The sequence below is a fragment of the Muntiacus reevesi genome, chromosome 21 (genome assembly GCF_963930625.1).
Source record: "Muntiacus reevesi chromosome 21, mMunRee1.1, whole genome shotgun sequence".
NCBI lineage: Eukaryota > Metazoa > Chordata > Mammalia > Artiodactyla > Cervidae > Muntiacus > Muntiacus reevesi.
The window spans coordinates 9,796,306-9,822,802 of record NC_089269.1 but is presented as its reverse complement, the minus strand read 5'-3'; the positions used below and the strand labels follow the sequence as shown (position 1 = coordinate 9,822,802).

The 26,497-nt window shown below is 42.2% G+C and overlaps 1 protein-coding gene and 1 non-coding gene across 3 annotated transcripts in view; one reads left to right on the top strand and one right to left on the bottom strand.

Annotated features, from left to right (window-relative positions):
• The window catches only part of NFKBIZ (NFKB inhibitor zeta), a 32,008-nt gene extending 17,554 nt beyond the window's left edge, over window positions 1-14,454 (top strand). The window contains exons 1-12 of one of the 2 annotated variants that reach the window (XM_065913544.1): window positions 3,272-3,681; window positions 5,848-5,987; window positions 6,482-6,512; window positions 6,626-6,735; window positions 6,833-7,608; window positions 8,431-8,536; window positions 9,020-9,166; window positions 9,361-9,424; window positions 9,714-9,883; window positions 10,792-10,902; window positions 11,030-11,197; window positions 13,064-14,454. In XM_065913544.1, coding sequence (XP_065769616.1) covers window positions 3,393-3,681; window positions 5,848-5,987; window positions 6,482-6,512; window positions 6,626-6,735; window positions 6,833-7,608; window positions 8,431-8,536; window positions 9,020-9,166; window positions 9,361-9,424; window positions 9,714-9,883; window positions 10,792-10,902; window positions 11,030-11,197; window positions 13,064-13,117 — 2,166 coding nt within the window. In that variant the 5' untranslated portion in view covers window positions 3,272-3,392 and the 3' untranslated portion in view covers window positions 13,118-14,454. Of the gene's footprint in view, window positions 1-3,271; window positions 3,682-5,847; window positions 5,988-6,481; window positions 6,513-6,625; window positions 6,736-6,832; window positions 7,609-8,430; window positions 8,537-9,019; window positions 9,167-9,360; window positions 9,425-9,713; window positions 9,884-10,791; window positions 10,903-11,029; window positions 11,198-13,063 lie in introns of those variants that run through there. The other variant, XM_065913545.1, reaches the window with a different exon arrangement.
• Window positions 14,455-22,067: 7,613 nt separating this feature from the next.
• Window positions 22,068-22,172, bottom strand: LOC136152572 (U6 spliceosomal RNA). Its single transcript, XR_010660247.1, has one exon. It is a non-coding gene; the product is annotated as a U6 spliceosomal RNA (small nuclear RNA).
• Window positions 22,173-26,497: the final 4,325 nt, after the last annotated feature.

The following is a 26,497-nucleotide window of genomic DNA, read 5'->3' as shown; positions in this document are numbered from 1 at the left end:
ACACGGGGACCCAAGCTCTGATGGAGCAAAGGTGTTTTAATCAACATGGCGTGGGCATATATACTGTCTTACAAGGTAGTTATTCTCAGCAAAGATAAAGATTAAAATTCCAGGCTTACAAAACATAAGGCGATCCCTATTAAAGAGAGAGGGTTGTAAACAATCACTTTTACTGTAATGGTTCATAAGAAGGAAGAGGGTACTTATCACCGTACTGAAAAACTAATGAAGGAAATGCCTGGATTCCTCAGCCCCGGGAAAGGCGTGCCTCTCCTCTTAATTCTTGAGTATTCCGGAATTAATAAGGAACAGAGGATTCATGTCAGATCCAAAACGGCACACAGGAAGCCTCCTGTGAAATGCTTCCGGACAGTGGAACCCAGGCTCTAGGGAGCGTGGGCTTCAGTAGCTCTGGTGCAGGGGCTTAGCTGCCCCGAAGCCTGTGGAATCCTCCTGAAGCAGGCATCGAACCGGGATGGTGGTCTCTTTAAGCAGTATGATTGCTTTGATGTTTCATAGAAAACTTTCACCGTTTATTTTGAAACATTAGCCTACTGACCATATTTATCTATATTAATTTCCCCCAGAGGCCATGATTTTGAAGCTTGAATTTTTATATATCAAGTGAAATGGGAAATGATTTTAAGGGGAGAAACAATTTTGTAAAAAAAAAATTGCCATGCATTTATTTGGATGGCCATTTATGGCCTTTATGATACATAAAATTTTAGTTGGAAGGAAAAAAAAAGGAAACATTTTATTGAGAAAGTCTGATATCTCAGTTGAAACATCCTTTAAGTGATTTTGGTTTCTGAGGAACTACAGTTACTGAAGCCTTGTATTTTCTTTTTTTTCATGGCAATTAAGCATAGTTGATTTTATTTTTTTATTTTTTTCCATTTATTTTTATTAGTTGGAGGCTAATCACTTTACAGTATTGTAGTGGTGCCTTGTATTTTCTGCAGCTACATTTAAGGGAGTTGTTTCCTTTTGATTTTTTAAAAAAATTACCAAAACCCCAAAATTGGCAGGAGAGAAAGGCAGCAAGAAGTTCCTGGGACAATGCAACATCCGGGAGAAACAAGGAAATGTTTACTTTGGAGCCCCCCCAGGTCTTACAACAATTCAACAACTGAGTTCAACAATTCAAGCCCAGTGTCTCCGTCCTCCCCCCGCCTCCCTTACTTCCTCCTGGGACCCTAACATCCTACTTTCCCTGACTTCCCTCTGATCTGAAGCTGGCGTCCCTCTTCACGTGGTCACCTGGCCCCAAACCATAGCCTGACGGGGGACCCCTCCGTTGCTGCCCGTCTCTAAACAGCTCCACCCTCTGCCTTCTGCCCTAGTAACGCTGCCTTGCCCTCTGTTTTGTTTCCATCTACTTTCTTCTTTCTCACTGCCTCTGCTCTAGAGTCAGGCTGGTTCTCTCTTGGGCCATTACAGCGGTTTCTAATCGCCTCTGGGCCCCTGAGTCTCACCTCCTCTGACCTGCTCCTGGATTAACTTTGCCCGCCCCAAATTCTTTCATGTTCACTCAATGTTTATTAAATAAAGACCAAGTGTGCGGGTCTGTCACTGGAGGTGCAGCACCCAAAGGCACCAAGTTACCGCTTACATTTAATGTTAGCATCTTCCCTTGACTCTCCGAAGAGGGACTCTTTTTTTCATCTGACTTCTCTTCTTAACTCTTTGCTCATGTTGTTCCCTCTTCCAAGAAATGCTGAGTTGAAACCTCACTCATTTTTGGGGGTCTATCTCAGATGTCACCTTCTTTTGCAAAGATTTTACTTTTCCCTTCACTAGATACTGTCTTTCTTTTTAGGATATTCACTGAACTGAACTCTGTATCCCTCATAATATTTAACCACAATCGGTTTCTTTTAATGTAGTGTGTACTTACCTTATCATTCTTTCAGGATTATAATGTACTTGAAAGATCAGACACAATCATTCATCTTTTGTTTCCACTAACGCCTAGCCACGGTTTTAGCAAGAAATTGTGGACTTCAATTAAAAAAGAAATTGGGCTTCCTCGGTGGCTCAGTCGGTACAGAATCTGCCTGCGATGAGGGAGACCTGGGTTCAGTGCCTGGGTTGGGAAGATTCCCCTGGAGGAGGACTGGATTACCCACTCCAGTATTCTTGGGCTTCCTGGGCGGCTCAGTTGGTAAAGAATCCACCTGTGATGAGGGAGACCTGGGTAATGAGGGAGACCTGGGCTCGATCCCTGGGTTGGGAAGAGCCACCGGAGAAGGGAAGGGCTGCCCACTCCAGCATTCTGGCCTGGGGAGTTGCCATGGACAGAGGCGCATGGTGGGCTGCGTCCATAGAGTCCCGAAAAGTCATCCTCGACTGAGTGCCTCAGTGCAGTACCAAAACAAAAAAAAAAGCTGTGTAACTCCACTGAAGTATTTTAAGAGAGGAAAGAGCAAAGTTCCTGTGTTTATCCGACACAGTGGACACTTAGGCAGCGTAAATGTAAACACAGACAGATACAGGCATGTGTATTTATCACTCTGCTAAGACGTCTTTGTCTCAGGATCGAAGGATACAGGGGTGTAGGCCAATGCTTTTCATTCCCAGTCGGCACCAAAACTGTTGCCCAGGTTATAACTTGAGGACAGCAAAAGGGCTTCAACGTCTCTTTCCGTTTGGGATTGGAGACCCGGCCAAAAGGCATGTGGGCAAACCTTACTAAGTGAGCCGAGGCGGGCCCGCGTGCACCTCCCGGCGGCGCGCGGCTGGCGCGGGGTCGGGCGCTGGGCGGCGGGAGGCTGCGTGGCGCGCTTCTCCCGGCACTTCCTACCCCGCGGAACCGGGCCGACCAGTTCCCAACGCCGCCTCCCGCCTCTTCGCCCCCTTTGCGGGCCAGGCCCACGCCGCGCGCCCTCTCCCCGGCGCCGAGGCCGGGCTGGGGGCGCGCCGAGGCCGAGCCGGCCCGGGCATCGCTCGGCGGGCGGCCCGGGCGCGGGGCCCCCGGGCAGGGGACGCGGGCAGGAAGGCGGGAGGCCGCCCCCCGGCCGGTTTCTAGGCGAAGGGCAGGAAAACAACCGGCCGGGCGGGGCGAGGGCGGAGGGCACACATTGCTTCATCCTGTACATTTTACTGGAAACCGGGCGCATCCGGAGGAGGGGCCGGGAGGCGGTCCCGACGCCGCCAATGGCCCCGCGGGGCGCGGGAGGCCGGCGAGGCGGGGACCCCGTCTCTCCGCCCCTGGGCTCGGTCGCCGGTTAAATAGTCGGGCGCTCCGGGTCCGCGCCCGTGCCCGCGCCGTCCTCCCGCCGACGCCCGACCCCGTCGGAGCCAGTGCCGCAGCCACAAGCGGGAGGCAGCCGCGCGCAGCGAGCCGGGGGCGCAGCCGTCTGGGGTCCCCGAGCGCCGAGCCCGGGAGCATGATCGTGGACAAGCTGCTGGACGACAGCCGCGGCGGAGAGGGGCTGCTGGACGCGGCCGGCGACTGCGGCCTCATGACCAGCCCGCTCAACCTGGCCTACTTCTGCGGCCCGTCGCCGCCCGCCGCCGCCCCCGGCGCCTGCGACGGGGGCTGCTCGGCCTCCGGGCCCTCGGCGCCAGGCTCGCCCGGCTCCGACTCCTCCGACTTCTCCTCCGCCTCGTCCGTGTCCTCCTGCGGGGCGGTGGAGTCCCGGCCGAGAGGCGGCGCCCGCGCCGAGCGGCTGCAAGGTACCCACCGGCCCCGCCGGCCCACGCCCGGGGAGGGGGCGGTCTGGGCCGCCGGGATGTGAAGTACGTCGGCCAGAGCTGAGCGGGGGTCTGCGCCCGCCCTAGCGGCGGTACCGGATCCCACGGCTGGATGCCTTGCCCTCTGCTGGGCGTTTAACGTCCCTCGATGCCGATGCCCTTGACCGTCTGTGAAATCCGGCTGCCGTCGGCTGGCCTGTTAGCTGCTCTTAGCTCTGATATGGGGGGGCGGGTAGAAATGGGCCACGTTGGCTTTTCTCTTTGTCTGCTTCTTTTACAAAACACCTTTGTTAAGCTCTAATCCACATACTCTGCCGAGGCTTTGGAGCCGATGTAGGTGTACCTTTTTCTCGTGGCTGTTTTCGTGAAAGGCTGTAGCGGGCGATAAGGGTTTGAGTGCAAGGTTGAAGGTCATGATTTATTTCTTCCTACGTACGTTACTTGTGAAAATTTTTACGTAGAAGGACTTTATAAAGAAAAGAAACGGGTATTATCAAGATGTGAGACGAGGCGGGACTGAAAACCAGCGTGCACCTTGAGTGTGATTTTCCGAAGCCTGCCCCGAATCTCTGCGCTCTTGTTTTTGTTTTCTGTGCTTTAGAGTGGTTGAGTTGTCTGCAGCAGAGAAAGGCGTAATGTTTCCGGCCGTCCGCTGTGAATTGTTCGTTTCTTTTCTTAATGAACGGCGTTGCATAATTTGGGGGAAAACAGGATGCCACTGTGGGTAAACCAAAGAACGTCTAGATAATCTCACATTTTGGAAAACGTAATCAGCGTGTCTTAAAGAACGTTCTCTTTCAGGTGTTCCCCGCTGCTAGCCATTCCTGTTTTGGTTGCGTTTTAAAGTGTGATTTCTCATTTTCATTTAAAAAAGTGATTCAAAAAAAAAAAAAAGTGATTCAAACTGCTCGACTTTATAAATGCTTTCTGTATTTTGAGCGTGCAGTAAATGCTAAAATTGTGTGTTTATGTAAACCTTTCCCCCCTTCCTCATTTGGCCTTCATCTGGCTGAAACTATTTTACTAGTTCTTTGGTTTACCATAGGGGATTTCTGAAACTGAGTTTTTCTCCTTGTGACGTTGAATTATTAACTGTGTCATTCCAGAGAGATGCTGTGTTAGATTCTGGCAAGATATTTCTGGACTTAAACGTAAAGCTGGCTGTTTAATTTACCCTATCACTGAGTTGTTTCTCTCATATGTTTGATTATACACACACACACACATATATATATATATATGTTTAAATTATGCCTTGTTTTTTGTCCCATTTTATTTTTTCTACTCTCAGTGTGATTGTTGAATTATTCATTTCCTGATCTGTGTGTGTTTACTCTGTGTTCAGCTCATCCCAAGAGGTTGTGACATGGTAGTGGTCAGAGTGGAATGCTCTACTCATGTGCTACGTTTTAAAGTGTATTTGAAGCTTAAATGTGAAATGAGATTATTTCCTTTTTTACTTAGAAGGCCTATGTGAGCAATTCCGTAAACAGTCGGTGAGGGGAAATCCTGTGTGTATATGAAAATGTGTTTAAGCTTAGTGAATTGAAAGCAGCGTTCTTGGCATAGCTGAACTGAGGGAAGTAATAAACTAGGACATTATTAATTGTTAGGCTTTGGTAAATTGTGCCTTCTTAGGTGAGTGGAATTGATAGACTTTAAAATTTCTGTGTGGACAGAAACCCTTTGGTTTGGAAAGCTAAAAATTCATCATTTAGCCACTGCTCTCCCAGGGTTTTGTTTTTCCTTTTCTTTTCTTTTTTTTGCTCTTCCAGGTTTTTAAAAAATCTAGAATAATTACAGATTTATGAGAGTCAAGGTGGCAAAATCTGAAATCCTCTCTCATGCATATTTAGGGCTGAGAGACAGAACTAATTTGGGTTTATCCCTTGTTTCTGGGGACCCCTGAAATGACATTTTTATGAGCTTTAATTCCTTAGGGTGCCTGGTGGGGAAAGGTATCAGGCAACGTAGAATCCTTCAGTAGGGCTGGGCGCTGACATTGCAAGGTCATTGGCCGGGGTGAATTAAGAGGCTTTGTGGTCTGTCAGGTGGGAACTTTATCACGTTGGACAGCTGTGCGTTTGAAGTTACTAATATTCATGTCTTTGAAGACACTCACTTGGGATATGTTTTTGTTTTTTTCAGTTGAGCCCCATATGGGGGTTGTAAGGCAGCAGAGAGGACCCTTTCAAGGTGTTCGTGTGAAGAACTCGGTGAAGGAACTCCTGTTGCACATCCGAAGTCATAAACAGAAGGCTTCCGGACAAGCTGTCGATGATTTTAAGGTGGCACCTAATCTTATTTGTTTTGGGTTGGGTGGCAGGGAGGTCAGTCTGTTAGGGTTATTACTTTCATAGACCACAGAGCACAAAGGACAGAGAGCATGTTTGTCCTGCTCTCTGCTAGATTCCTGTCGCTGGGCCCAGCGCTGGGCACTTGGCATGTGTGCAAGAGAGATTTAATGAATGTGTAAATGAAGGCAAGTTAGGGGCAAGGAAATTAATGTGGTTCAGTTAAATGGAACATTTTGATTAGAAAGGGAAAACTTAAGTGGCCTTATTAATTTTATCTTGACCCAAGTTGAACGAGGTGAAAATGCAAATGGGGGAAGTTGTACCCTCGGATGGAAATTAACATAGAAAAGAAATACTGTTAGAATGGTGTAGCATAGGTTCATGGCAAACCACAAAGAGTGGTAGAGATATCTGTTTATTGATATATGTTAATCAGGAAACCATTTATCACACACTAAATTGGAAACTTTTTTTTTTCCTTATAGAACCAAGGTGTGAACAGAGAGCAATTCACAGGTAAGGGTTACCTCTATTTATATTTTGGGGGCTCTAGGGTAAAATAGTACACTGTGATTAGGGGCAAAATTTTGTGAAGTAAAATGATCACAGATTCCATGTCCCTTTCTCAGGTACAGAAGTGAAGAACACAGTATCATATAGTGGGAAAAGGAAAGGCTCTGATCCTCTGTCTGATGGACCAGCTTGCAAAAGATCAGCTTTGTTACATACCCAGTTTTTGGTATGTATCTTACTGTTTTCCTCTGAATACCCTTCAGAAATTATTTTTGGAATAATTTTGGAAGAGAATGTGCAACTTCCTTTTTCTTGCTTTCCAGACACCGCCTCAAACACCCACACCCGCAGAGAGCATGGAAGATGTCCATCCCAGCGACTCCAAGCAGGACAGCTGTGCCGATCTGCTTCAGAACATCATCAACATCAAGAACGAATGCAGCCCGGTTTCCCTGAACACGGTCCAAGTTAGCTGGATGAGCCCCGTGGAGGTCCCCCAGGGGTCCCCCCACCAGCAGTGTCAGGAGCTGCACAGAGGGCCCGTCTTCCCTCCACCTCAGAAATACCAGCCCTTCCAAGTCGGCAGCTCCCCGCACGTGATGGATCAGGCTCCCGTGTACCAGTATCCACCACAGAACCCGAGCGTGCAGCCGCCGCCCCAGCACTACACCCGCGGTCCAGCCCTGGAATACAGCCCTTATTCCAGAACTGTCCCGTCCCCCAGCTATGAGCCACACTTGTTTGGTCGAGAACCACAGTTCTGCCCGGACCAGAGTTTCGCAGCCCTCCTAAGTGATCCCCGGGAACCTGAGAATATTGCCGTTCCCCCTCAGACTGTTCCCAGCGTTCAGCAGCCAGTTGACACCCACCTGCAGAATTTCAGCCTGATGCCACCAGGCGCCTGTGAGGCCCTGGCAAGGCCGGATGCAGGCTCTACCCCTTTAAGCACGCCGCTTCCCTTCCCGAACCTTGGCGGAAATCCAATGAACACCACACAGTTAGGGAAATCATTTTTTCAGTGGCAAGTAGAGCAGGAAGAAAACAAATTGGCGAATATCTCCCAAGACCAGTTTCTTTCAAAGGATGCGGATGGTGACACGTAAGTATATCCTTTTATGTCACTGACCTAATTTGGTAAGCCTTGGTTATTGGCTAAGGTGGGCACCGGGGTATGCCAACTTAGATCTGAGCAATTGGCTAATCTAGGTGACTGGTGGAGGCAGAACGATAGCTCATATTTCAAAGAAGAGTTTTCTTTATCTTTATGGGTTTTTTTTTTTTCCTGGTTGAACAAATTACCTGTTCCAAATTAATAAAAATGTATTTGGCCTCTTTGAATAATTGGTTTTGAAAGATTAGCACAGATTATGTCTGTAGAGCAGTCAGTTAGATCATAGTTGGTTGGTCATGATCAACCGTGAGTTGATTTATAGATTGATTACGGATCTGTCCTCACATCTTTGTGAACCTGGGCAAATTGTTTAAGCTCTCTGTACTTTAGTTTCTGGGCATGTAAAGGTACTATCTTCCCCACTGGGTTTTTATGAACATTAAAAATGTTGTATTTAATGCAATCAACATGGTACTTGGCATACTTCTTTCTAGGTAACCTACTTCATCTTGTAACACAGATGGGTATTGTCAGCATAGCAGAAAAGACAAATTATGCTCTGTACTGTTTCGTTTTTCATACTGTTTATGGGGTTCAGGAGATAGTGAAGGATAGATAAGCCTGGCAAGCTGCTGTCCATGGGGTCACAAAGAGTCAGACCCAATTTAGCAACAGAACAGCAATAGCAGCAGCTGTTTCATTTGAGTATACCAACACATCAAGAAAGGGGCTAAAGGGAGAATTTTTTTTTTAAAGATGAGCTCAGTGAAGTCAGAAATAATTTACCTCTTTTCCTTTTCTTTCCCCCAGGTTCCTGCATATTGCTGTTGCCCAAGGGAGAAGGGCTCTTTCCTATGTCCTTGCAAGAAAGATGAATGCGCTTCACATGCTAGATATTAAAGAGCACAATGGACAGGTGAGGATGTTTTCTTTTTTAACTAATTTTTTAACTGGAGGGAAATTGCTTTCAGTGTCCTGAAGGCTTCACTGCTTCTTGAGCCTTCCTCCCTTCCCCCAGGTAAGGATCTCAACAGAGGGACATGGCAAAGGTGTGGTCAAGATGATAGCTGGTCTCATTTTCCAGTGTAGATTATTTCAGAGTTGCAGACCAAAAGAGTTGAGTTAATATTAACTTTGGGATGTTGACTTTGTCACTGCCAACCTTGAAGTTATTAACGTTAGCTTTGTAGTCATTTGACCAGGGACTTAACGAGGTGTAATAAAGCCTCACCCTAAGCTTATTTTAGTTTCCTTGTATTGCAGTATCCTACAGCTTATTAATAGGATTTATTTTTTCTCTGTGGGTTTTTTCCCCTTCCGTCCTAGTTTAGGTTCGTATTCCTTGTTGTGATAGTTTTATCATTTTCAAAACATATTTTTTTTTCCTCCACGTCCACAGAGCGCCTTCCAGGTGGCGGTGGCTGCCAACCAGCACCTCATCGTGCTGGACCTCGTGACCCTCGGGGCGCAGGTGAACACCACCGACTGCTGGGGGAGGACGCCCCTGCACGTGTGTGCGGAGAAGGGCCACTCCCAAGTGCTCCAGGTAGGAGGCCGCACGCCAGGCTCCCGTGACCGCAGGGCCACAGGGCCGGGCTCAGAAACCAGAAGCTGGGGGCAGGTTGCCTGTTGCAACACTGTCTTCTGAGTGGACCTGTTGTTTTCTTGGGATACTTGCAGATAAGTATTTGGGAGCACTTGTCTTGTGCCGAGTTAAATGTCTACTTTTAAATCCTGCAGGCAATTCAGAAAGGAGCAGCAGGGAGCAGCCAGTTTGTGGATCTGGAGGCAACTAACTATGATGGTGAGCAGTGGGCATGTTCCTGGGTGAAGAAGCGTTCAGAGAGCGGGGCCCTGTAGTTCCAAGGGCATTAAGTTCAATACAAGGAGGAAGGGAGTTAATGAAAGCTCAGATATTCCTCAGATATTCCACAGCGCTAAGACCCAATGGAGGAACTGCTCAGACGTCCCTAGTGGTTCTTGTGGAGCCCATACACAGGTCACATGGATGCTACCCCCAAGGTGTGTAATTACAGAACAACTAAAAGAGTTGATGGGAGGCTTGACCTCTGCTTTCTTAAATTTTTTTCTAGGCCTGACCCCTCTACACTGTGCTGTCTTAGCCCACAATGCCGTAGTGCACGAACTCCAGAGAAATCAACAGCCCCACTCGCCTGAAGTTCAGGAGCTTTTGCTGAAGAATAAAAGTCTAGTTGATACAATTAAGTGTCTGATTCAAATGGGAGCAGCAGTGGAAGCTAAGGTAAATTCACAGAAGAGTTTAGACATGGAATGTGGGAGAGAAGTGGTGATAGCAGAAGAGCTTGTTCCCAAGTAGAGATTAAAACTTTTTCCTCTTTTTATTTTATCCCCCCCCGCCTTTTTAAAAAATTAGTGGAGTGAGTAGCAATGTATGGATAGTTAAGGAGCTTAGATTTTAAAAGGTCACCTCATTTGCTTTCTTGATTTGTGTTTAATCTATGGCTTCTTATTTAGAAAATCATTCAGCTGTGAAATGAATTCGTCTTTATTTGAAAGGAAAAGAATATGCTTGAAACTGATATTTTCATCTTGGCTTCAGTTGTCATACACAGATAATAAAGGCATTGCATTTTGTAGGGGTTTCTTCATTGTTGTGGAATCTGGACTTAATCTTCTGTTTTTTTCAAACTGGAAAATATTTTGTTATCTTTAAATCTGAGGTTTCTTTACTGAATATCTGCTGTGTGCAAGACACGGAGTTAGGGGCTCTACGGGAAGATGCCTAAGTCATAAGCCCCCTGGGTCCTCGGGGAGCTTACTGTCTAGTAGAAATGGTGAGAGAGATAGCTAACTATAAGTCTATAGGATGGCCACCTGGAAACACAGGCGGATACGCAGTAAATGGTTTCTTGTGCTATATTACTGCACTCGATTAAACAGTGTAGTCTGTTTCTACATTTTATGGCCACCTGGTGTAGAAGGGTAGATGTGATAAGAGGCATGTAGGCAAATGCAAGGGAATTTCAAAGGAGAAATGAGATTTCCTGGAGCTTGGGATGAAAGAAGGGTTTGTGCAGAAGGGAGCCCTTCAAGGGAACCTCCTCAGACGTAGGCGAGCCTGGGCGAGAAGCGCGTGTCTAGGGCGTGGTGTCAGATGTTCATTTTCTTCCTCCTCTTGCCTTTGACAAGGACCGTAAAAGTGGCCGTACAGCCCTGCATCTGGCAGCTGAAGAAGCAAACCTGGAACTCATTCGCCTGTTTTTGGAACTGCCCAGCTGCCTGTCTTTTGTGAATGCAAAGGTACTTTTAGGAATACTCGAGAGCTGCACGAGAGTTGGAATGACCTTCCTTATACGTTCTTCAGGCCTTTGAGCTGCTTTTGTGAAAGTCTCCTATGCTCACGGCTGTCCTTTCTCCTGGTCTGCAGGCTTACAACGGGAACACCGCCCTCCATGTCGCCGCCAGCCTGCAGTATCGGGTGACGCAGCTGGATGCAGTCCGCCTGTTGATGAGGAAGGGAGCGGACCCAAGTACTCGGAACTTGGAGAACGAGCAGCCAGTGCATTTGGTTCCCGATGGCCCTGTGGGAGAGCAGGTGAGGGCCCCAGAAGGGAAAGACGTACTTGTAGGCACTGTCCCGAAGCACAAGAGCGGTGGGCCAGCTGGCACTCTTCAGGTGGGCTCTGTCGGCACGTGTGTCTCAGCAGTTGTCATTGCTGCCCTTTGGAGTCAACTGCTTTGTTTCCAAAGGAAGAGTAAGACATTTAAGGGTGTATCCGTGGACCCCAAATGCTTAGAAGTCAGGCAGTCTTTCCTTTTCTTCCAAGATACAAACTTGGGTTTGAACTAAGTCAGAATGGTTTGACGTCTGGCAGTTGATGAAAGAGGAGGAAGCAAGGTTCCTGTAGACACTAAGGAGATAGAAACTAGTTTTGTGAGTAAGTGATGAACCTTCAAATAGTGTGGGTATTAGATGAGTCAGTATCTGTAGAGTGTTCAGAATACTTCCAGACACCTGAGTGCTCAGTAAACATTAGCTCTTAACAATGACTTCTGTCTGCTAACTGATCCTAAGTAAAAAGTGGGAAAGTTATTTATGTAATTTTGAACCTAGAAATAGTTCATACTTTATATAGAGTTATGCTTTACTTATCATATGATTCTATATTACATTTGGAGATTGAACAGTTTCATATGACTAAACTTTTCCTGATAATAAGGGCTGACTCTTTAAGAACTTAAAAGGTTTTTGATGAAACTTTTCCCCTGGAGGAAATGAGGTGATTGTGGCTGTAGGTCATTATATTTTGTAATAATCACACAATAAAATATATGGAATGCAATTTAGCCTTTTCTTTGATTTACAGCTCTCATTGTGGCCACAATGTTATAGTAACTCATATTTGTAGATTTCTTGATAGCTGAAAACAAATCTCTTGATAACTTGTAGAGTTATCTCTTGATAACTTGTAGTGGTATATCATACCACCTAATAGTTAGGAAAACTTTGCAGGATGAAGGTTAAACTGGAAAGAATGAGATTCAGAGTGGTTCCAGGCACAGGAACCATCCTTAAATAGTAAATGACAGAGTCCTAAGTGTTACCTTCTGCTTCACTGTGGTGTGCATTCATAGAATGATGTTCTCAGGGAGTATCGAGCATGCAAAGTTGCTTAACTCTTTGCTAAATACATGTTCTCAGATTATTCTTCTTTCTGCTTTTGTATTTTTGTTTCTCTCTGTTTGGAGAGAGGATCTTTTCCTTTGCTTTTATTGTCAGACTACAGTCGTCGTGTCTCCTTTTGGTAGCTATCAATTGCATCCCTCACTCCAATCTTCTTTCTTTTGATTTGTTGCTTCTAATCTCCTGTGGTCTGAGAGACATGATGAAACTTGTCAGGCTGGGGTATAAAATCAATGATTAGACTCTCAGTGCGCCTAGCGGCTTTCCTGTGATCCATACAGTCATGCACAGATGCTTTCATTCTTGGCTATCTTGATAGCTATCTTGACTCGAAGGACATTATAATTTACTTATATCTGTAAGAAAGGCTCTGGGTTCTTAGCTGAGGCTGACGTCAAGGTAGGTGAGATATTATAGTCATGATTACTGCCTTGTTTTACGTGTTCTCACAAATAGCAGAAGCTTAGGACAGGAATACAGGTCTTTGTTAAAAACAGCTGGAGATGTTCAGCTGCAGGTAATTTTTTTCATGGAGATGCTTTACTTTCTTGTTTGCAAATATCTCTATGGGAGAGCTGTAGTAAACCTTAAAAGAAGTTGTAGTATTTTTTTTTTCAAGTCCCCTTAAAATCTTGACACATACTGTTGGGTATTTCTTCATACACTTACTTATAAGTAGGCAGGAGTTACATACAGAAGAAAGGAAAGAAACTCTGAAGAGGCGGTACTTTGATTGTAAAAAAGAAACCTCACAAGCCCTGTTGGTTTCCTTTCCAGATCCGACGTATCCTGAAGGGAAAGTCCATTCAGCAGAGAGCTCCACCGTATTAGCTCCGTGGGTTTGGAGCCTGGTCGGCAAATACTCACTGTCAGTTAGGCAGTCCTCTTGTATCTGTACATAGACCATTTGCTTTGTATTGGCAAATGTAAGTTGTTTCTATGAAACAAACATATTTAGTTCACTATTATATAGTGGGTTACGTTAAAAGAAAAGGAGAAAAATACCTAGTTCCTCTTGGCAGATTTTAATATTTCATGCCCAGGTATCTGGGATCTAGACATCTGAATTTAATTATGGTAAAATCAACTTCAATTAGCAGTAGCTTTTTGGCCCTAATTTGTGGTATCAGGTACTACTCATGTAGCTATCGCCAGTTTAAAAGGAGAATCGTCAACTTTTTTTTTGAAGAAAAATGAAAGTGTTTGAAAGTTAAAAAGCAAATCTGGACATAGCCTTGAGGCTTCGTTTGGCCTGATACATACAGTACCTGATAGTTACCGGTGTTGGAAAGTCTCTGTAGTAACTGGACTGGATGAAAGGTACCATGGTTCAAGTTTGATCTTTGAAGACTGTATATAATTGTTATTTTTGTCTTTTAAAATATTTTACATATATGGTCATGAACATGACCACATTTGAAGTGTGTAAATCAATAAAATAGAAAAAAAACAAGTGGATTTTCACTGTTTTTAAAAATTATTTGCCTTCAAAGGAGCTGTGTAAGCACCAGCTCTCTAGATGAAACGGAGAATTATCCCCTTAGCGGCTGGCAGAACTCTGGCTTGTAAACATGCTTTCAGATGAGATATATTATTTGTAGGGAATTGCATGCTATTAAAGAGAACACCTCTTTAAGACTCACTTTCTAGAATTTTGACTTCCTGCTCTGTTGGAATTTTTGTTTTGACTTTATAAGAACAACAGAAAGTCAATGTTGAAACATGTTTTACTGGTTTTCTGTTGTCAGATAATGATAATGCACCAAGATGTTCTATATTACCATTCAGAAAAAAATGTTTTTTAGTAACTTGAATTATGTTAATATTATTTTGCTTATCTCTTGCATACTCTGAGGAACATATTTGGCTTTGATTGCACATTAATTCTTTGTAATAAATTTGATTTATGAAAAGCCTCTATCTTTTTTTCTTTTAAATGACAAGTGTCATCAGCAATTGACTGACTAATCATCTTTGTAGTTAAGTACTTAAATCCTTTTAAAATAGATAACCTTTGGATCGATCACATTGTTTGACCCAGTATGTCTTGTGGACAAAAGTTAGTTATGGTTATTTGGTATCTGTAAGTATGGTTGTTATGTGAATCTGTCCATTCACAATGGAAATACTCATGCATTGCTTTAAATAAACATTAATTGAATAATACTGTTCTTAATGATGTGAATTTTCTTTTCCTAGACCTTATATATATTTCCCAAGGTTAATCACTAATCTTAAACCTTTAAATGAGCCAATATATATTAATTTGGGTATTTTTCAGAGTGTGTTTTCTAGTTATATAATCTAACATGAAAAAGCTCTTTGTCAAGTTCATTAGTAGAGATTTACTAAGTTCTGAAAATATCATGGGTGTTTACTAGATACTACTGATCATTTAGAAGTTTATGTGCTAAAAGATATTAAGTCTTTATGACTGTTTTTCATACTTTATTTTGTGGGAACATAGAAAAGATGATTTGGAGATGACGAGGATCATTCTGGGAGATGTAAATGTGAGGACAGCGGTAAATGGGGTCCCTCCCTTCCCCAACATGTCATTTTGATCAGTGAGAACAAACGCATCAATGTCTGTCAGCATCAGTCAATCACTGCACATACATTCAAGATCTAGTACCCTCCTTTGAGAATATGATGCGCATATACACACAAATTAATTAACCGAAACAGTACTTAGCAAGCATGTGATAGTGTGTGTATCTGTGCGTGCAAAGCTGTCTGATAGATAATATGAGGTATTCAAAGACATTTCTTAGTTAAGATACGTATGTAGGAGACATGACATGTACTTGATTAGCAAAAAGAGGAAGAAATATAACGATCCCAAAGAGAAAAACTTTATATCTGAATGGAGAGAACTAGGGAGACTTCAAGATAAGAGCATCTGAGCTGTATTTTCAGAAGAGCTGAATTTGAATGTTCATGCAAGCGGAGAGGGAGGAGAATGAAACAGAAAACGACATGAACCAAGGCAGTATTTGGGGGAACCACAAGGGATTCAGTGTAGCTCGACTAGCCAAGCTATTTGGATGGCCAAGAAGTTTCATCTTGTGTTCTACCTCTGACTGGTAATGTGAATAGCATATTGAGAAAGATCTTCAGGCAGTGTAGGGGCTTTGGCAGGAGAGGGTGCTGTAACTGATTTTCAAATATCGGCTGTATGGGTATAGAGGGTGGTTCTTCATGGAATGTTCCTTAAAGAGTGACCCCCATGGAAGCCAAGACTACGAGCCCGTTGCTGCAAGCTCAGTGCCCAGCAAAGTGCCTGGCATAGAGTAGGAACTTAGACACTGGTTAAATGAGTGAAGGAAGGTATGTCAATCCTGCTTGGGATTCATGGGTTTTGGGGGGAACTGGTGTTTCAAGCCAGACATAAGGTACTAACATAAAATACTAATGAGTTAACAACTATCACACTTCTATCTTAACTCAGCCGTATAACATAACAATGATATCGACACGTTAATGAAAAATGGCATAGCTGGCACTCTTTAAAAAAAAAAAAAATCAGTCCTGTGCAAGGGATTAATTCTAACACTGTAGTTTGGTGTTTCACTAAGGAATTCCCTGAAGTATCAAAGACCAAATCCTCCAGCTCGATTTGTTAATCAAATCAGTCACATTTAATATCCTTTCTATATTTTTACTTAATCAGGAGTGGAGAATTTCCTCAAATTCCTCTCAGTTCAGTTCAGTTCAGTCGCTCAGTCGTGTCTGACTCTTTGCGACCCCGTGAATCACCAGATGGTCAACACGGAAATCAAATTCCTTTAACCTTTGGTAAATGTCACCTTCTTGACCTCAGTACCACTGACTCATTTTCTGATAGCATCAGCTCTGTATTGAACATGACTCCAGGGAGAAACCAACTTCAGTGACTAAGTTCTTGTTGGTCTCTCTGAGCTACGGCCCAGGTACAAGGTTTTATACACTAGTTGCGACCAGATGACTGGGTTTTTGGTTTTCCCGCTAGTGCCCAGGGTTTGTCCTTGACAGGAGGGGAGGGTCCATCTTACTCCTCATCAGAGGCTCCACACCTAGCGCAGTATCTGACTCGTCGGACACGTTCAATAAATACTTCTCAAATCGAATTTAATTTCATGGCTTCCCTTTTAGTTTATATTTTCTCTATATTTTATACCTCAGTGTACAGACATTTTTTCCTATGGCGTTTATGATTTAATTCTGAAAGACGTTTTTCTTCAGCCATGCACCAAGTCTGGTTTAGCTTTATCTTCTCAGCCCCCTCGTTCCACCCTTGGTGTCTGGGTAGACTCAGAAATGTCGCATGGATGACACATTTCCTGGAGGACTAAGTGGAGATCACTCTCAAAGTGTGTCTAGCTTTCTTACACGTGTCCTTTGTCCTCCAACCCCTTACCCCCTGGTCCCTCCATCACACTGTTCTCCTTGTCTATAAGCCCAGGAAGATTTGGGGATACGAGTACCAGGCAGCTAGCCCAGCTGCTAAATGCCCTAGGTTCAGGGTTTCAGTCTTTTGTTTTTAAACTTTTAGTTTTGTATTGGGGTACAGCCGGTTAACAAACAGCATTGTGATAGTTTCAGGTGAACGGCAAAGAGACGCCGCCACACATATACGTATGTATCCATTCTCCCCCAGACTCCCCTCCCATCCAGGCTGCCACATAGCACTGAGCAGAATTCCCTGAGATATGCAGTAAGCCCAGGTTGATTATCCACTTTAAATACAGCAGGGTTTACATGTCCATCCCAAACTCCCTATCCTGTACCCACATCCTTCCCCCTAGCAACCATAAATTTGTTTTCTGTGAGTCTCTGTTTTGTAAGTAATTTCATTTGTATCATTTCTTTTTGGATTTCATAAGTAAGCGCTGCATACAATATTTCTCCTCTGTCTGACTTACTTCACTCAGTATGACATCTCTAGATCCATCCAAGTTGCTGCAAATGTCATTATTTCATTCTTTTTAATGGATGAGTGATCATCCATTGTCTCTGCCAATGCAGGATATGCAAGAAATGTGGGTTTGATCCCTGCATCAGTAAGATCCCCTGGAGCAGGAAATGGCAACTCGCTCCAGTATTCTTGCCTGGAAAAATTCCATAGAGGATCCTGGCAAGTTACAGTCCGTGGGTTTGCAAAGAGTCAGACACGACTGAGTCCACACACAGTATTCCATTGTATATACGTACTGCATTTTCTTTATCCATTCCTCTGTTGATGGGCATTGAGGTTGTCAAGCTTTCAGTCTTTGCCTCCCAAGACATCAGCATCTTTTATGACGCTTGTTAATCACGCACATACCTTAGCCCCGCTCCAGACACACTTGAACAGAATCTCCAGGGTTTTTAAGGCTTCCAGCAGGTACGAGTGAAGATGATTCTAGTGCAGAGTTTAGTCTAATTTAATTAGGAAATGCAGATTTTGGAGAGTAGCTGTGACTGGGCGATAACTATAAGGTGGTAACAGAATGGGTTGCTGAAATGCCTATGGGGATGAGGAGGCAAACCGATGAATGCTTGCTATGTGTCAGACGTGTTGGATCCTGTGTTATAGAAACTAGCTTTGAAGGAGCGATCGGGAGTCTGCTAAACTGGTTTATTTTTTGCTCTCAGAAAACACTTTTCTGAGGTCATCTGGCTTTTAATTCTTAGGTGTATTTGTTTCCTAGGACTCTGTAACAAAGTACAAACTTGGTGGCTTAAGTCACCAGAACAGAGAAATTTATTCTCTTACTGTTCTGGAGGCCAGGCATCTGAAATCAAGGTTTCTCAGGACCACGCTCTTTCCAAAGGCTGCAGGGCAGAGTCCTTCTTCACCTCTTTCAGCCTCTGGCAGCCTCGCACGTTCCTTGGCGGGTGGCAGGGTAACTCCAATCCCCGCCTCCGTCTTCACAGGGACTTCTCCCCTCCCTGCGTTCTCCGCTGGGTGTCTCTTATAAGGACACTTGTCATTGGATTTAAGGCCCAGATAGATAATCCGTGATGACCTCATTTTGAGATTCTTTAATTACATGTGCTAAGACTTTTTCCAGTTGAGATCATAGTCATAGGTTCTGAGGTTTATGATGTTTATATCTTTCTTGGGGGTGGGGCGCTAAGTTTAACCTATCGAAAGAAGCTTTATAGTCTTCTCTGTTAGCTATTATTCTCTCAAAGTGGTTAAGATGAATACCTCTTTTTGAGCAATCCTGCAGTTTGTCTTCAGAATCTGTGAGGATCTCTTCCACATAATTATTGATTTAATGGATGATACATCATCTCCATTTTATTTATTACCTATAACGCCTGGCATTGATCAGGAACCTCATTTACCATTGATAAACTTTAATAGAAACCATAAAATAATTACTGAGATAAAATTCTAAAAATTTATTGTAATGATTTAAAGAACTTTCATTGTTTGAAACTTACAGCAAATCTTCTCTGACGATCATTAGTCATTCTACCCTCTGGCACATGTATGAATAAACCTGCTACTCTCCATCTCGGATCACACTACCTAGAGTTGCCCATGTGAGAAGCAACATGATCACAAAATGCCTGTATTTTAGATCAACTGACCTTATAATGATAATACCAGAGTAGGTACTCATTGGAAACTGTAGACCTGAAAGTGAAGACTCAACTCAAGGAAAGCCATGGTTTCAGAAAATAAATATTGATCCATTTGGCCAAGTTCCACTGAAATGTACTTTTTTAGGCCTAAATATTATTTTTTTTAAGTGAAAAGGATTCTGCCTATTAATCTGAAGAAAGATTTCAGTAGCTCTGTGGACTTGGTAATTAGATCCAGCATGCATTTCTTGTTGGAACAGCTTAGTATCTCTGGGCTTGACGATAGGTACAAATTTCAGCTTGTGAAATTCTACTAGATGTCTTAGCTTAATTGATTTGGGGCGTAAGTTTGAAATTGCTGTTTATTTTCTTAATTCGTGGTATCTTAATTCACATGGCCTTCTCTCCATGTGTGCAGCCAGTGTCTCTTCTCAGATAGGATTTTAGTATTAAGTACTTGCGTGAAAGCGTGGGATCCCTCTTGACTGGCTCTCCTGAAAGCCTCAGGTACCCCACAGCCCTGCAGGTGAAGCGCTCCTCACTCTGCACTGAAGTTTCTTCAGTTTAGGCGATTATCCCAGTGTGAGCCTGCCCACTGCGATCTGTCCTTTCAGATTGGCTCCAAATGTTTTTTTACATTGGATAGCACTTTCATTCATTTTTTAAAAAGTCTATCTCCCCCACTATTCCCAAGAAGTATTCCTTCCAGAGTTACTTTAAAATTGTCAAAAAATTATCCTTTTTAAAAGGCTCTTGCATATATGGAAGTGAGAATTATTAATCTTAAGGACAGCAATTTTGTTTGGTGTAACTTCTTAAGTCTATCTGAATAAAATTTTAAATACATTCCTTGGGAAAACAAGCAAGCATTTGAACCTTTTGGGTTCTATGCAAATCTTTCCAGACTTCTGGAAAACTTTTTAAAAAGGTAGATTTCTGGACTCAGCTTGTAGGGAGTTGAAAAATAATATACTATATTACTTTAAGAATAAAAATAAATGAATGAGACTCGTCTAGGGTCTCACAAATTGATTTTTTGTATAGAGCAACTAAGGCTATATTAGACAGGCAGATTTTTCCAAACAGACCCTCTAAATTTGGTAAAAATCTGTCCAGTTTTTTCATGTGGTGCGGAAGACAGAGAAAGAGATCTATAGACAGAAATTTAACTAACATTGGTTATTAATGTCCATGCATACTCCAATGATACAAGTCGGTGAAGTGCATTGTTTAAAGCTCAGGAATTTATAGACAGTTACAGGTTTTCTTTTATGCCATTATTCTGTTTCCAAAGCTATAGAATGAGTCAGTTCTGTTTCGTCCCTCAATGGTTATATCAAATCTGTTATCAAGGTCAAATGTATATTGAACTAGTCAATTTTTTTCTATCTTCCCTGCCACCACCCATGTTTAGATTTTCCCGGATTACTACAATAGACTTAAAAAATTAATTTTATTATGAAAAATTCAAATATGCTCAAAAGTAGAGAGAATATTATATTGAACACTCATGTCTGGCAGAAAGTTTCATCAATTGTAAGTATTTTGCCATTCTTCCCCCTTATTTTTTTCTGGAGTATGTTAAAGCCAACTACACTCATCATAGAAAGTCAGTGTGTATCTCTAATAGATCAGCAATTTTTGTCCCTGATAGCTTTGTAATTATTCTTTCTCTGATCTCATTTTTCTCACCAATCCCCAAATTTCCAACCATTTAGTATACTCTTACAGAAACTTGGAAAGTTTTCAAAGGCTCAGCGTTGTTCACTAAATCAAGTGCAAACTCTTGTCCTGGTTCACAAAGCCATCTTACTTTAACTTCCCTCAACTGTCTAACCTTATCTTCTGTTATTCTCTAAAAGCTATCAGGTGGGTCTCCTTGCTGTTCATCAGAGGCTTTGTTTATTCCTGCCAGTAGTCATGCACTTGCCTACCCAAATTCTGTGCATCCATGAAAGCCCTGCTTGACTGCCACTTCCTTTATGAAACTTTCCCCAGGTCATACTGACTTCTCTCATGTCTGAACTCTTGGAATTTACACTGAGTTCCTATAACCTTAAATCTGATATGTTTAATGCTATCCCAGTCTTCATAATTGTAACCTGGAAAGCAGACTCTGAATCTCTGACTAGCAGCATTTGTTTTTAAAGACATCTTTAAAATGTTTGAATGAATGCTATCATTAGGGATACAATGAAGGTAAGTAATGCTGGACAAGTGAAGTATGGTAGACAGAATTCTGGATGCCCATGACCTCTGCCCCGGCGTTACTCCTGTGATTATATTATGTTAGATGACAAAAGTAACTTTTCAGTTGTAATTAAGGTTGCTAATCAGTTGACCTTAAGCTAGGGAGACTGTTCACCTAGTTCTCCTGAACACTTTAAGAGCGTAGAGTTTTCTTTGGCTGGTCACAGAAGAGGGAGTCAGAGAGACTCTAAGTCTAAGAAGGATTCAACCCACAGGTATTTACTTTGAAGACAGAGGAAGGTTTCTACAAGCTAGGAAATTCAGGTAGTTCCTAGATATCCAGAAAGAAAGCGGGATCTCAGTTCACATGCCCAAGGACGTGGATTTTGCCAACAACCTGAATAAGCTTGGAAGCAGATTCTTCTTCAGAGCCTTCAGATAAGAGCTCATCCCAGTTGACTATTGAGTTTGTCCTTGTGAAGCTCCGTAGAGAGAATATAGCCAAGCCCACCCAGACTTTTGACCTGTGGAACTGTGCGCTTGTAGTAAGCTTTTACACATTTCCAGCTGTTCTTCCTCTCTCTCTCTTTTTTTTTTGTTTTAGTTTCATTGGGGTATAATTGGCATACAACACTATATAAGTTTAAAGTGTACAGAATAATGACTAGACGTATGTAAGTTGCGAAATGACTATCACAGTAGGTTTACAACATCCATCGCCTCATATGGTTATAAAGTTTTTGGTTTCCCTGGGAAACCTAAAGTTTTTGGTTTCTCAAAACCAAGTTCTTATCTGGAGATAAGAACTTTGGGGATGTATGCTCTTAACAACAACTATGAAGTAGACAGTAGTGTTAACAACAATCAACATGTTGTATGTTACATCCTTACTACTTATTTATCTTTTAGCTGAAAGTTTGTAGCTTTGACCGCTTTCACCCAGTTCTCCTACCTCCCACTTCTTGCCTCTGGTAACCACATATCTGTTCTCCTTTTATATGGGTTTTTTTTTTTTTTTTAATATTCCACATGTAAATACATAGAACACTGCATGAATTTGTGTCATCCTTGTGCAAGGGCCATGAAAATCTTTTCTGTATTGTTTCAGTTTGTGTGTATGTAGTGCTGAAGTGAGCATCCTGTTATTCTTATTAAGGCTCCAAATTAGTAAGGGAGGCATTCCAGTAAGCTGAAGCACTCGTTTTAACGCACATGGTCACTGCACAGGCTTAGCAGTGCCCTTTCTCCCGTCCATCAATTTCCCACTTCCTGTAGGAAAATTTTAAGGATAAGAAAGTCCATCTTGCCTATTGCCTATGTTTTCAAAGTAGTCTATAAGAGGGTCCTTGAGCAAAAGAGTCTATAAGAGGGTCCTATAGGAGGGTGCTTGAGGAGGGTGTTTAGGGCAGTCTCTCTGACTGTTAGTAGCATCGGTTTACTGTGAAGACTCTATGTTTGCTGCAAGACTGGTGTTTTGTAGGAAGTATTCTCCTAAACTCTGCAGCAGCCAAGATATTAGATGGTAGGAGAACTTGTTTATAAAATAAATCCAGACACTCACTTTAGGAACTGGTCAACAAATAGTTACTGAGGATGCTTAGAAACTTGAGACCTGAAGTCACAGTTTATTCTGCAGCTTAGAATCAGAGATGATGGGCAGGAGTTTTATTGTTATTAGTTTAACAAGCTTAAGTTTCTCCTGCCGCGCATATGTAACAAAAATGAATGGTTACATATTCATTTGGGGTGCTTGTGAATGCTTCAAAAAGAACTTGTTCCTTACAAAATTTATTGCTGAATGACTCATTACAGGATAACGATGAAAACAAGCCTTTTAATTTAAAGAGTTATGCAAGTATTATTTTAAAAGTCAACTTTGTGGGGTATAATTTCCATACAATAAAATGCATATATTTTAAGTGTATAGTTAAGTAAATGTATACACTCATATCATCATCATGATCAAGATATAGCTCATTTTCTCACAGCTCCTCATACACAACCTCTGCAGTCAGTCTCTCCTCTCAACTATTGTTCCAGGCAACAATTGATTTCCCCGTTGTCAGTGTAGATGAGTTTTGCCTCTTCTAGTATTCATACAAATGGAATCAGACAGTACACACATCTTTTGTATTGAGCTCCTTTCACTCAGCCTGATGTTTCTGAGACTCATTCACAAGGTTGTATTTATTAGTAATTTATATTTTTTTATTGCTGAGTAGTATTTAATTGTATTAGTAACACAGTTTGTTAGCCAATTGGTGGGTATTTGAATTGTCTCAGTTTGGGGCTATTATGAATAAAATTGCTCTGAACACTCTTTGGGTGGAAGTAGGTTATTTCATTTTGGTAAATACTTAGGGATGGTGTAGCTGGTTGATGTGATAAGTATGCTTAACTTAAAGAGACTGTCAAGCTGTTTTTCTAAGGTGATTGCACCATTTTCCATTCTCAATAGCGAGAGAAGATACTATTCTCAGTCTTCCTCAATACTTGGTATTGTCAGCTTTTTGAAAGGGTGTGTGGTAATATCTTTCCAATGGATATGTAGTGGTATCTGATCATAGCTTTAATTTGCAATTTCCTGATAACTATGATGTTTAACATCTCTTCTGGTGCTCATCACCACACAGGTATATTTGGTGAAGTGTCTGTTCAAGTTCTTTTGTTCATCAAAAAATAATTATACTGTATCATTATTATCAAGTTATAAAAACTTTGAACTATATTTTGGATATAAGCCTACTGTCACATATGTACTATTGAGACTTCTCTCAACTAGTAACTTGCCTTTCTGTCATTTCTTTAAGAAGTCTGTTTTGCTTCATTTTTCATGTTCTTCTTCAGGGCCTCTAATTACACATATTTAGGCCATTTTCTGCTGTCCTACGAGTCTCTAAAGATCTGTTTATTCTTCAAAATATTTTCTCTTTATTCATTAGCTTGGATAATTGTTATAGATTTGCCTTCCTATGTTCAAGTTCATCGGTGACTGTTTCCCTCTCCTTTCTGACCTACTGTGATTTTTTTTTGTCATTGTGATTATTAAGTTCTAAAATTTCCATTTAGCTCTTCTTTATAGTTTACATTTCTCAGCAGAGTCCTTACCTTTTAACTCATGATGTCCCTATCTGCTTAATTTTTTGAACATATTTAAGCAGTTGCTTAAAAAACGCTTATTTTCTAAAAGTGTCAACTCAGTAATTTTGGGACTGGTGTTTTCCCTTTAACTGTGGGTCACTTGGCTGTTTTTTGCGTGTCTAGTAATTTCTAAAATTATGTGCTGCGGTTGTTGGTGGTGCCTTGTGCAGGTTCTGGACTTTTGTTATCTCCCTTGAGAAGTGTTCCTGTCTCTTCTATTATGCAGCTCATTTACTGATTGATTACCCAGCACCCTGTACGCTTGTTTTTATTCTCTGCTAGAGGCCACCTGTTGGAAAACTCAATATGTTTCCCAAGCCCCTCAATTATTGTGGGTCTCAACCTCTCAATTCGGTTTCCACTGCAGATCTTTTAAAGGCTTGGTTTTAGACTTTGTTGGGGTGGTTTTTGGGTGGACCTTGCCAGCGCTTCCGTGTCTTCTAGCACTGTTTGGTATCTGGTATGTCTAGTCTGTTCTTGTCTCCATGGTGACTGCTCTCTATAGTTACTACAAGCCTCAGGTACTCTTGCCACACGCACGAGCATCTTAGCTTTGAGCCAAGGACTCGCAGAGAAACTTCTGCACAAGTTCTGGCTCTCCCCCTTCTCTCTATCCCCAGCATGCCTCCTTCACTTTCTGGTGCCCTGCCCTACAGATTCTGATTGCTTCAGCTTTCCTGAGCTCTGACCTCTGCCTCTTCAGCTCAGCAGGATCGTTATGCTCTGTTGGATTCTAGTTTGCTGTCATGGTTGGGCAATGTGCCCAGGTAAAGATCGGGGGAAATCACGGTGCTCACTTCATGCAGTTCTCCTCACTCAAGGCTCATAGTGTTGTGTTTCCTATTGTCTGAAGACAGTGTTTTAAAAAAAATGTCCATTTTCTAAAAACAATGGCTTTATGTGCTAGCTCCAACTTTATTGCTTCTAACAGAAGGGCTCTTCCAACATCAATTGCTCCACATCTGGAGCTGAAGTTTATAAGATGTGCTCTTAAGGATTAAATAAGGTAAAGATGAATGGATTTAACCCCAAAGAGACCCCAAAGCTTCTTTCTGAACTGAAAAAGCATTAATAGTCATGAATCCCATCCTATGGCTCAAGACACAGGCCCTATACATAGGAAGTTGGTGTGATGGGGTCGGATGTAGTTCCTCTACATTGTTTCCAAAAATGCAGTCCAAGAGCCATTTCTTCTCTCTAAGAAATAAAAGGAGGGTCTCTAAAAATAATTATATAGTAGTAGCGATAGCAATAACAAATTGTTATTGAGTGCTTAATGCTCTAGGTGTTATTATTAAGGCTTTATTTTTATTAACCAATTTATCCTTTATAATAACCCAGTCTTCAAGTACTAATTACTAACCTGAATATTATAATGATTAATTAATAATCCTGTTTAGAGATGAGAAAATTGTGGTATTGATAGATTAACAAAGCTTTCTTGAGGTGACACATCTGGTAAGTGGTAGATAGAAAGCCTTTTCCAGTTTCTATCATAGAAGCGTTACACAGCATGAAGGATCTTAGAAGCACAGAGTGTATTCACGAGTGAATGAGTAGGTGAGTTTGTGATGCTATTGGTGAGCACATGTGAGCCTGTGAGAGTGTGCGTGGGTATGTGAGGGCTCCTACCTCGGGGTCTTCCCAAATGGTGTTCTCTTGATTGCCCACCCCTCTTCATCTTAAATCAACTCAATCTTATCTTTCAGGATTTATTGTCAATATCACTATTTCAAGGATACCTCTTAGGTGTTTTCATAATGTGTTCTTATTTATTTCCTGCTATCACAATCATAATTGAATTTACAGAAATATTTATTTAATGGATGTCCTTTCCACCAGACTGTAGGCTCCATGCCACCACATCTCCAACATGTAGCACAGTTTCTGGCATGGAGTATGTGCTCGATGTGTATTTGTTAAATGAATGAACCACTGTCCAAGAGCAAGTGACTCTTCTCATGTTGCTATAAACTGATTTACTTTTGAGGATTGCAAAAGTTTTTTTTTGCCTTTACCTCCAATTAAAAAAATTACATATAGTAAAATTTATGCTTTTTGGTATACTTTTTGCAAAAGTAAGGAGTTATGTGCAACTGACAAAGGCAATTTCCAAAATATACAAATGGCTCATACATCTCAATAACAACAACAAAAAAACCTGACCAAAAAATGGGCAGAAGAAGACCTAAATAGACAGTTATCCAAAAAAGAGATACAGATGGCCTATAGGCACATGAAAAGATGTTCAACATTGCTGATTATCAGAGAAATGCATGTCAAAACTACAGTGGTCAAAATGGTGTCACCAAGAAAAGTCTA